Genomic DNA, 12,540 nt, shown 5'->3' on the forward strand with positions numbered 1-12,540 from the left:
AAAGTAAATGAAAATCTTCCCAAAATACTTAAACATTCCTTAAGCCATTCATATACATACACATATACATACACATATATATATATATATATATATATATATATATATATATATATATATATATATATATACATATATACATATATATACACACATACACACACACATATACATATATGTATACATATATATACACACATACACACACACATATACATATATGTATACATATATATACACACATACACACACATATATATATATATATATATATATATATATATATATATATATATATATATATATATATATATATATATAATATTTAAAATTACATTCTGATATTTTGAACAATATCATAATCTTTTCTGACACTGTACGTCATGTTCAGTTATCTGAGAAAAACGTTCCACATTTTTACATGCCAAAATAAAATCAGTTGAACTGGTGTTCTTTCCTACGGTACTTCGTGGGGACCTGCAGTTTTACTACCACCAACACACGGGCAGTATAAAAACACACACCTGTTCTCCCCTCCACAGAAACAGAGGTGTTCAGTTTTCCACTTCTGGTTGTCACGGTAATGGTGTACAGTCTACCAGGTGTGAGGACATTGAAGGTGCACTCCCTCATATTTGGCTCCACTGTCCTGGTAGCCTCTGTGTTGTTACCTAGGTGAGAGCAGGAAGTATAATGAAGAAAAATCACCTTTTTCTAACATTTAAGAGTCAAACTTTTGAAAATAGCAATGCTGATTTCAGAGAGTTTACAAAAAAAGAAAAAGACTGGTAGGCTGTACTGTTATTACCATGGTAAAGGGTGAGGAAGTAGCTGTCACGTAACCCCAAGGGGGAGTGGCTCCACATAGCACTGAGTGAGGTCTGATCAGAGTGCCGAATGTGGAGATCCAATACCGGAGCAGGAGCTGCAGAGACAGATGGAAAAGCAGCAAGTTTTACTGCAAGTTGTTATTCTGGCACACCAGTACAGGAGCCCAGTTCAACCCTTACTTTGAAGTGGTCAGATTAGTCAGTACGACAGGTCAAAGCTGAACTTCACAAGTATGATATGTACTATCATATGTATTTGTGCTGATATATTTCTGACCTGTTGATCCCTCACAGCTACTCTCAGCTGTCAGTCCTCCACTCTCCACTCTCAACACAACTCTGTACACCCTCCCTGGTGTTAGTCCTGCACTGGGGATGCTGAAGTTCACTGCCTCCTGGTCCAGAGATGTGCTGACTACCTGTTGAGAGCCATCAAATAGGAACAGCCTGTAGTTCTCCCAGTGACCAGCTGGAGGCGACCAAGCCAGGAAGAGGCCACCAGAGGCAGAGGGAGACAAGGTGAGGAGGGATGCTGGAGCTGGAGCTGGAGACAAGAAGATGCCAGGGTGAGGGGAAAGGGGAGAAACAAAAAATAAAATAAAATAAAATAAAGGGCAGCTTCATTTCATCATCTCACCTGTCCTGACAGTGATTTCTGATTGGTTTGTCAGTCTGCCACTCCTAGAAGTCACTGTAAGCTGATAGGCTGAGCCAGGAGTCAGCTGATGGATGGTGACTTCTGTGACGTTCCCAGGCAGGGTGGTCTCCCAGAGCCTCGTGCCATTGTATGTGAGCGTGACGATGAGAGCGTCCAGGTCACCTTTAGGCTTTTGCCACGACAACAGCAAGGTGGTGCTATTCTCGTAGTTAGTGGTGAGGTTGAAAACAGCAGAAGGCACTAAAGAGAAAAGAGACTCAAATGTAACATTTACTTTTTTTCCATTTTACTTTGCTGTCTTCCTGATTTGTTTCCTTTACTGTTTCACTCTCTCACCTTTCCTTGTTTCTGTTTTTCTGACTGTCCTTGTTTTTTTTTTCCTTCTTTTCTTTCTACTGCCTAAATTTTGTTTAATTCCTTCATTTTATTTCTTTTTCTCTCTTGCTTTTTGTTGTTTCGCTTTTTCTGCTTTCACTCCTTTCTGTCTTGTTTCCTTGTTTTATTCTTGCTTTCCTTTCCTTTTTGCCTTTCCATCTTTTTTATCCCTTCATTCATTCACTCATTTACCTCTTTCCTCCTGTCATTACTTTTCCCCCTCTTGCTCTCCTCCCTCACCTGTCTGAGCCTCGATGGTCCGGCTGTTTTGCAGCTTGCCGCCCTCTGTCACCACAGTAATGTTGTACAGTCGACCTGGCACCAGGCCGTTTAGTGTGTGTCGTGTTGTTGTGCTCCCTAAAGTCTCGTTCTTCAGCAGACCTGCAGACATGACAGTGGAGAAGAAGTTGAGAGGCTGAAAGCTTCAGACTGCTTGAAACAATCAGCTAAAAACTTTTTTTTTTCTGTTCTTCAATCTGAAAGAACCTGAAATGTAAACTCACTCATGGTGCCTTAATTTAAACTGTGAATCATGCAGAGCTACTCTGGTAGAGTCCAGGATTAAAAGTATGGAAACGCTGAGAGTGGATGATTGCATCAGGGCTGTTTCTTTTGAGGACATGGATGATCATAAGCAGTTAGAAACATCACAGACGTACCGGACTGATCTGGACTCTCAGACTGTTCCCACAACTGAAGCCTGAAGCGCTGCGTCCTGCCGTTTCCGGCCTGCCAGGAAAGGCTTAGACTGCTGCAGGTCCTGGATGTCACCGCCAGGCCAATCACTGCCGAGGGCTCTGAGACAAGAGCAAATTAAACATTAAACTAAATAATTCAATTTACAGCCCGCTTTAACCTTTTGCCTTGCATGCTTATTTCATTTAATCATTTGTACCTGTTCCAGCTTTTGTAAGATTAAGTGCAAAGACTTGCAAGCGTTTAAATGCCCATTTAGGCTGGCTGTTCTGATTTTTGTTGTTTACTCCCACCAACCCCTGTCGTTTTTGTTTTTTTGTTTTTAAAGAAAAGCTAATTGCGGAAACTTTAACTGTTTATTTGTGGAGATTGTGATGACTGTATTTGACCTCAGACTGGAGTGGCTGGTGACACAAGAGTACTTTTTTAACAACCCTGTGAGGCTGCAGAGAGGCGATGTGGGAGAAATTCAAACAGGCATGTGTGTGTGTGTGTGTGTGTGTGTGTGTGTGTGTGTGTGTGTGTGTGTGTGTGTGTGTGTGTGTGTGTGTGTGTGTGTGTGTCAGCAGGCCTCCCACGATGTTCAGACTTTGATGACAAGGCCACAGATGGATGCGATGGATCCTTTTCCTGCTGAAACCTCCCTGCAGTCCGACTGACCTTCATGTTCAAAATATATAATTTACCTTAAAGGAACAGTCCCACTGTTTCAGACAACATGGAGCTCTACCATGTTCGAGCTCAACACATCCTTTGGTTAGATGACAACCACAACATCAGTGGACACAAACACAATGCTGTAACGCAGCACATGTGAACATGGTGCAGCTCGAGGCCGTTTAGGATCCACAGTTATTTCTTTGTTCTTTGTTTAAGCTTTTCTGACCCACAAAGCTACGACTGGTCTGAAGAATTTAGGACTGGTTCTGTACGTGCAGCCAGTTGCAGCCCTCTTCCTAAAACTGCTGTGAAGAAATGCCACCATGCTAATGGTTAAAGGCTACAAAGAAGTAAAGACATGGCATCAACATAGACCTTCACTGTGAAATGATTAGAAGTATCTTTACTCTGTAACTGGCAGACATACATGAACACTTTAAGAACTCTCTCATAACCTGAACCCAACATTAAATATTTAAGTTTTTCCTCTGTTGCCAACCAACTCTCTGAAATAAGCGCAGGAAACCTCGACACCACCCATAGTTCAGAGCAGAGAGCTTGTATTTGTTTCCAATAGCCTGAACATGATTTATGAAATTTGACCATTTTCTGTTACTATATGGGATAAAAATCAATGTCAGAAAATGATAACTGTTGCTTTTTTTATAGAAACTGTTAGCATTCATACATCTGCTGCTTAAGTCTGAAGTCAATCGTTTTCAGGTTCACATTCTCAAATCAAATAAACACAGAGTTAAAATTGTTTCAGCTCCAATAAAATCATCAGTGTGTCTTCTCTCCAGCAGCTATAATAAGGTGTGATGTTCAAACTTCTATGACAAGCAGGACTGATGAGGTTTTAGTTTTAGAAATATCCTATGAGGTCTTATCTTAAAGACCTCTTAGTACTTTTCTTCTGTCTTCCTCCCCTTACACCCAGCCAGCCGCAGCAGATGGCCACCCCTCCCTGAGCCTGGTTCTGCTGGAGGTTTCTTCCTATTGAAAGGGAGTTTTTCCTTCCCACTATCACCAAGTGCTTGAGCATAGTTTGATGGTCGGGGTTTTCCCTGTTTTATTGTAGAATCTTACAATATAAAGCACCTTGGCAAAACCGCTGTTATGACTTGGTGGTATATAAATAAAACTTAACTGAACCAAGTTAGAAATTAGCTACTTAGTTTTTATCTGGAGAGGATATACCATGTTCTGACTTTCTTTCTAAAAAGTCTTAAATGTAGAGTACTGCTATAACTTTGCCATAAATTTGGACAAAAATAAAGATGAAAACTAAATAGTGATGTTTGGAAGGTCAGTATAGTTGTGCTAGTTTATATAATGATTTGATATGTTTTAGCCTACCTCGTGACTAGCTACAGATCTAAGACTAATATAAAAACACTTGCACAAGGAATATGGAGGATGGGCGTTAAACTGTTCTCAATAATAGTTAATGTTGAGGACAAACAGACAAACGTCTTCATGTGACAGGAAGAAGATCCCAAAAACAGACCAAACTTCAGACCACGGTGTCTGACATGATCCTTCACGCAACAACTTAGTTAAATATAAAACTAAAGTCGGGATTAAGAAAGCTTGAATAATCTAGTAAGCTACAGGTGGATGGTTCTGTATCTAAAGATATCTTCAAATATCTTCAAAACTAAGTTTCTATTATTCTTTGAGACGTGAGACAGTTGCCTGGTTCATAGTTAGATTTTTCAACAAACTAACCAACCAACCAAGCTGGCAACCAAATAAATACATGTGATGTAAAAATATTTGACCAGTCCACTAAAGGTCAGTGGATGTAACAGTCGGCATGCCACAGAAGATAAGAAATCACAAACGCCACAGTAGAAGTGTTTTGCATTTCTGAGAAGGTTACTGTCGGGACTCGATTGGGTGCAGCAACACCCAGTTTTCCCCAAACTCAACACACACATGAACACAAACACACACTTATACACACCTTCACACCCTTTCCCAGTGCTTCCCACAGAACAAAGAAACAATGGAGGCAGGAAATGGCTGAACCCTGAGCTCTGCCCACGATGGAAATACACACTGAGGGTCCAACTTCTGTTCTGGACTCCCGCCAGCGTAGAGACACAACACACACACATGCATTTACTTTAACAGCTCTATCACTCTCTCTCAGCAGGGCAGGGGTTCCTGTAGCTAATCACAGAGCTGCAGAGAGGGGAAGCTGCATGACATTAACTCTGAGGTACACAAAGACATGGAGGTCGAGTCCTGTTGGTTCACTTCAAACGCGAGAGGGCAGAGGAGATGGAAACAATGCAATGAAACAGAAAACAATAGAGTATTAGCTCCACTATAGTGAATGGGGTTTAAGTCTGTGAACTGGTGCAGGTATGGTGTGTTTAGCACCGTGTCAAATAAAATAAAAATTTGTCTTGCCCTAATAAAACTACAAGAAGTAGCAGAAATGTCACACGTTCAACATAAATTCATTGTGCATTTGTAATCAAAATTACTGAGTATTCTAAGTAAGTAATGAGTATGCACATTAATATTGATATTTCCGTCAACAGTATGTATCTTTTTTGAATATTTTACATTTTTGACACATCTAGATGGGATCAGGACTTACTGGTGTGCGCGGTGATGTTTGCAGACTCCTGATCGGTCTTCGACTGCACCTGCAGCTGGTAGGTGGTCCCAGGCTCCAGGTGATCCAGAACACAGGTGAAAACTTCTCTCATGCTCTTGTTTCCTCCTGCTTCAACTCCTAGCTGGTCGGTTCCTACATGATGTGCTCTGCTTGAACCCTCCAACGCCTCCTCTTCTCTTGTTTTTTGCCTACACTCGATGCCATCTGTATCTGGAGAGGTCACAGTGAAAGAGCAGTTCTGTCCAGGTGTGCTCACAGTCAGTGATATGGAGTCCAGACTGGATACCAATTCAGATAAGGAGATGCTACATGGTGAAGAAGCTACATTTTCCTCTGCGGGAGCTGCGCTGCTTCCATTCTGACAGAAGAGATCAGACATCAGTGAGAAGAAACATTGAGAGGAAAACTTTAGAAATAAAAGCATAACATAAGTTTTTTTTCCAGGTGTTTGTGACCAAAAGGTACACCAGTTAATACTGGGGAAAAAAATGCAATGCCTGAGCAAGGAAACCAAAAGCTGCATTTCTCCACTTGAGGCTTCAAAAGTGAGTCAGTCCTCAAAGACTTCATTGTTAGAGCTTTACAGGAGTCATACCTTTTGGTGCATTTCTAATCACCTGACCAATAATATGGCTCCTGTGCAGTTAATTGTATCAAACAGTCTATAAAGTTTGAGCCATGGTGGCCCTGAGAGTAAAACTGCAGGTCCCCACGAAGTACCGTAGGAAAGAACACCAGTTCAACTGATTTTATTTTGGCATGTAAAAATGTGGAACGTTTTTCTCAGATAACTGAACATGACGTACAGTGTCAGAAAAGATTATGATATTGTTCAAAATATCAGAATGTAATTTTAACTATTTTATATATGTACATATATATATATATATGTATATATATATATATATATATGTACATATATATACATATATATATATATATATATATATATATATATGTACATATATATATATATATATATATATATATATATATATATGTACATATATATATATATATACACACACATATGTATATGTATATATACATATATATATATATATATATATGTATATATATATATATATATATGTACATATATATATATATATATATACATATATATACATATATATACATATATATATACATATACATATGTGTGTGTATATATATATATATATGTACATATATATATATATATATATATATATATATATATATATATGTACATATATATATATATATATATGTACATATATATATATATATATATATATATATATATATATATATATATATGTATATATGTATATATGTATATATGTATATATGTATATATATATATATATATATATATATATGTATATATATATATATATATATACATATATATATATATATATATATATATGTATATATATATATATATATATATATATATATATATGTATATATGTATATATATATATATATATATATATATATGTATATATGTATATATGTATATATATATATATATATATATATATATATATATATACATATATATATATATATATATATACATATATATATATATATATATATATATATATATATACATATATACATATATACATATATATATATATATATACATATATACATATATATATATATATATATATATATATATATATATATATATATATATATATATACATATATATAAAGGAAAAGAAAATCTCACAAAAAAACTATGCTACAGGATGCAGGTAAAGTGTGTTTTAATGGGATGAGTTGTTTAATATTGTAATTATATGTTCGCTTCTAGCCGTTTACCATTAGCTCGTCACTTCTGTCTCCATTGTGTTTCGTGAGGATGTCTTTTGTGAGCTGATGCTGTCTTTTCTGCCTTGAGTTGCAGTGCATTTGACCTCTCAGGTCCACCGTACTGAAATTCTGAGAACTGATTTTGGATGTTGCTGAGCACTAATGAGCAGGTCTCTGTATCTGTTAGCCAATACCACCCTATCGTCCAAATATGGTTAACAGTTTCTACAGACATGTTGATGCTGGAGCGTTCAGGAATCTGCAGCCTGTTTTCCATAAGGGAGGAAACAACAGACTTTTATAGTCTGCTTTCAAGTCTACAGGAGGTTCATTCCCAAAATGAAGACGTTGGGCGTTGCTGTACTTTGATCCCATTGTTCTGATAAATTTCTGAAGTTCTGGCTACAGAGGAGCCAAAACGTAAGTAGTACTCAGATCATGAGTCCAAATTTTCCCCACCCTTCTTAATTTTGATCAGCAAACAAAAACTTTTTTTTCATTTTTCTTTAATATTTTCTGCTTTCCAAATATTTTTCTGATTTTGACTCACACATGAATAGGGGCATATTTTGTTGTTGATGCTCCAACCACTGAGAGGTAAGAGCCCAGTTTGACCTGCAAAGTAGGCGCTGGGAAGTAAGGGGGGTGGTGTAAGTTGAGCGGCTATTTTTAGAGTCCTTTCTATACCTTGTTCTGTAGTTTGTTTTTTCCTACTTGTTTTTGGCTTTCAATTTAACTCACTGAGGTTCAGACCCTAAAAACAGCTCAACTGGGTTTAGGAAAGGATCACAGATGGACACAGTGATGCCACCAGTTGCATTTTGAAGAGTGCTAAGTTATCAGCTAATGCCAGCTAAATTAGTTAGCACGCTGCATCCATAGACTGTATCAGAGCATCACACAAACTCCTGCTAATCAGTGCTCTGTAACATCCAAATAAAATCCTAGAATATAACTCCTCAAAACTGCAGCTCAGACATCTTGGACGGTCTGTTAGTACAATAACCTCACAGCAGCCATATTAGTGGTCAGATAATGTCATTAAAAATGCTCCACAACGCTCCAACAGCACAAACACAGTCCAGAGGTCCAGTTCAGTGACTCCAGTTAACTGAGGTGAAGCCTAGCACACAGCTAGCAGCTCCAGCCACCTGTGCCACCGTCCATTTAGCAGTCAAAGAGACCAGGCCCCCAACAATGCCAACTGTAAGCCAATGTAAAGAGGTAAGTTATAAAAATATTCTGTACAATTGTTATGAAGAGACTAAATTAGCTACAGAGAACGTATTTATACATAATTCCTGCTTTAAAGTTGAGCATTTTAAAATGTTTATAGGGACTGACTTGCTTTTGAACCCTCAAGTAGACATCAGTGGAACAGCAGATTTTGTCTAATGGCCCCAGATGTTGCTACTTGGCCAACAACATTAATAACCTTTGAGATTCACACACCTTTATCACCAATGTAATATCCCACTCTGTCAAGCTACACACCAATGGACACTTTGTGTGTGACTTAGTCATACCAGCAGTGCAGCTTTGACAAAACAGCATTAATTAATGAGACTGAGGTGCACAAAGCTATCAAAGTGTCACCCAAAATGAGCAAAAATAGAATCAAATTTATTTGGTTCACCTCATGAGGGTCCAATCAGAAATGGCAGAAACTGACCGATCAAACCAACAAGCTTTTTAGCAACTACTGTCAGCGTCTGCTGCGAAGTATAAAGATTAAGAGTTTATTTTAGTAAAAGGGCTGATTTTAAGGCTTTGAGAGCTGCAGAGTTTCTGAAGTATCCACCGCACGGACAGTTATTCAGCTGTGCTATTTAAAGAGCTGCGACTGCATGTTTGTGCGTTTCTATCATGTTTTGGGTTTGACTGTTGAACTGACCTCCTCTGTACTATGATAATAAAGTTGGAGATAGTTGCTTCTGAGCTTTTTGTCCTCAAATTTTGGCCAGCACAAGAGAAAATAAAACAATTTGTCACTGATAATGAAGTTCAGGGAGTTCAGAGACAACAATGCGGCAATGAGGCGACAGTCAGGAAGAGAAGGAAGTGCGACCGAGGAAAATGAGACTGTATAAATGTTGGTGTAACTTACTAATCACAGAAGTAGCAGCATGAGGTTATGGTTAAATCAACCTTCAATCGGCTTTGATATACTTTGATATAGTTGGAATTCTTTATTAATAAAGAAACGCCTGAACTGCCCCCAAACACTAATGTGAGCTAAACCTTGGCTTACTGTGAGGCCAGACTCATTAACCCTGTCCTACCCAGATAACTGACAGTGAGACTAGTCTGGGCTTCATTTTGCAAAAGTTAAGCACTGGAAAATGTGTGCTATGACATGTCCAAATGTGGCCCACATGTCATAGCACACCTCATATGTGGCACGTCATCGTTAAACCTCTGGGAGATTTTAGGCAGTCAGTCAAAGTCAAATATGGCCCAAGCAAAACTGTACAGGAGCCAAACCTTCACTGCTACTTGGGTAAACCTGCTGATGTGCAGTTTTTGGTTTCAGCCAACAATCATCAGAGTGTAAACCTGAAGACACTGGCTAGAAGTAAAATGTTCTGTTCAGTGTTTCTTTCACTGAACAAACATAAAGAAACATGAAACTGAAGCAATGATAGTAAGAACATCCCATTTTTTTTACTTCTGAAAAAAAAATACATATTTATTATTTGGAACTGTAATCTAGAAATGCATTCATCAGGAGCATGTGTTTCTTCTCTGCTTTTCTGCAATCACATCCCTGGTTTAGCGCCAAACAAGTGACTCGCTTGTTTGAGTGTTTTAACCGCCGGGTCCACATATGTGGACATCACATTTTGGGTTGTCTAGACCAAAATACTAAATTTTGCTTTACAAGGGCCTGATATCCACTTACAAGGACATTATACGCCACTGTTCTATCGAAATTTAAAACAAATGTTCTCAATTGTGGATCTCATTTTTCTCAGAAACAAAAATTGGGTAAAAAAAAAATCTGGTAATTCTTTGTTTTTACATTCATCAGGTCCTAATATGTCCAAATATCAAAGAGAAATTAAAAATGCATGACATGGAAGAGTTCAGGTCTTAGGAGGTTAAAGTGGATGGAAGTATATTTAATGAAGTGAACCGTGCAAAAAGAAATCATTTTATACATAGAAAAATGTTTTAGATTGTGTAAATGCTCCATCACATGTTGGAGCTCAAAGCAACACAAAGAGAGATGGCACTTTATGAGGTTTCCCTTTGCAGTAACAGGTGTCACCAAAGAAGACAAACTGTATCGCACAAACTTTTGTTTGTATCGAACTCAAAGTCTAAATTATAATTTTTAAAGGGTTCATTTCAAATAAAGTCTCATACATTTCTGGCAATTTTCTTGATTAAACATTTCCGTTTTGGTGTTTAGAACAGGTCAAAAGCCTTTGAAAAGTGTTGAATGTTAATCAAATCAAACACTATGCATAGTTCACTGGTGACCTGATGGATGCTAACACCAAGATTTGTTTGTCATGAAGACAAATCTTTCTTAAAAGGATGAAAAATACAGATTGTTCTAAATATATATGTATATGTATATATATTTGGTTGGTTTAAGACAAAGTTTGCTGTTATATCTCAAGTTTTCTAACTAAGAATGACAAGGTCCTTAAAGCTTGACATTAACATAAATTAACCTGGTTTCATCTTTTTAGGCTAAACAGTGAATCTACTCTATGTAACATCTCACATGGATTTCATTTTATTTATCTCATTGCGTGTAATTTTATTCACACCTGACTGCTTTGGTATTTAAAATGTAAAAAAAGAAGGGCCAGTTTTATTTTGCAGTTTAATTTAAAGAACTGAAAGAAACCATGATTTAATATTTGCTCATCTTGTATTAGGCACACTTTTGAAAACAGAGTTGTGGAGACTTGTTCACAAAGCACTTTGTTTCTTTTCTTGTTGCATTTTTGTAAAAGTCCATGAAATATATAATAATTACTAAATTTCTAAAAAAAAAATTACATATTTGGAAAAGTAAAAAAAGTTTGCATTGTGTCCGAGATGACCCTGGACTACAGGAGCATGCAGAGTGATCAAAGTTAATCTAAAGAGTAACTCAGATCGCACGAGGTTGATATCACATTTGAAGCTTCTTATGTATGTGCTCCTTTTCTACACAGATCATGAATGTCAGACTGACCTGATGCAGCATCAGCAGCAGCAACGAGGTGAACCGCAGACAGCAGAAATAACTGCAAACTTTACATTTCAGCATTTTGATCCTGTCTCAGATCCCCACGTGGACCATGCACCACCATAATCCTAAGCCTGAGGTAGGACAGGTGTGTTTGTATTCACTGTTTCAGGTGGATGGTAGAAAATATCCTTCTCTTTAGTCTCTTTTGTGTTCAGCAAAGAATCCAAGTCCTGATAGGAAACCGAAGAAAAATGTTGAGAAAAAGTGGTTAAATGTCCTTTTTAATATCTTTTAAAAAATTATTCCTTTTTTAGACAAAAAATTGAAATTTTCCCAGGAAATGTGGTTTTATTTATCCGTCGTCTCTGCTCTGCCTCGTGTTCATCCTCTCCTTAAAACTCTCAAAGTAAAACAGCCTTTCCCCTCTTTGCGCTCCCTGTCTCACCAGCTGTATGTCTCTCTTCCTGCCTGTCTGTCTGTCACTCTATAGTGTTGAGGTTGGGACTCAGTAGCGGACTTCCTCAATCAGGCCAACAGACCTGTGAGTCACTGCAAAGGCACGACTACAAACCCAGCCTGGATGGAGGCTAAAAATAGGCCTGCAACTACAATAGCAGCACACCTTGATGCACTGACAGCAGAGGTAGATGTTAAAAATAGAGACGAGTGTTTGATTAAA

General features: G+C 37.6%; 1 protein-coding gene across 1 annotated transcript in view; it reads right to left on the minus strand.

Moving 5' to 3' along the window:
• The window catches only part of ptprb (protein tyrosine phosphatase receptor type b), a 39,095-nt gene extending 26,783 nt beyond the window's left edge, over positions 1 to 12,312 (minus strand). The window contains exons 1-8 of the mRNA XM_085387713.1: positions 11,865 to 12,312; positions 5,834 to 6,212; positions 2,523 to 2,660; positions 2,104 to 2,244; positions 1,468 to 1,728; positions 1,108 to 1,374; positions 809 to 925; positions 525 to 671 (exon numbers count right to left, since the gene is read on the minus strand). Coding sequence (XP_085243839.1) covers positions 525 to 671; positions 809 to 925; positions 1,108 to 1,374; positions 1,468 to 1,728; positions 2,104 to 2,244; positions 2,523 to 2,660; positions 5,834 to 6,212; positions 11,865 to 11,939 — 1,525 coding nt within the window. The 5' untranslated portion in view covers positions 11,940 to 12,312. The remainder of the gene's footprint in view (positions 1 to 524; positions 672 to 808; positions 926 to 1,107; positions 1,375 to 1,467; positions 1,729 to 2,103; positions 2,245 to 2,522; positions 2,661 to 5,833; positions 6,213 to 11,864) is intronic.
• Between the last annotated feature and the right edge of the window lie 228 nt (positions 12,313 to 12,540).

Source organism: Rhamphochromis longiceps, linkage group LG17 (assembly GCF_057381845.1).
Source record: "Rhamphochromis longiceps isolate RC_006_pf linkage group LG17, R_longiceps_female_GT1.1, whole genome shotgun sequence".
Lineage (NCBI taxonomy): Eukaryota > Metazoa > Chordata > Actinopteri > Cichliformes > Cichlidae > Rhamphochromis > Rhamphochromis longiceps.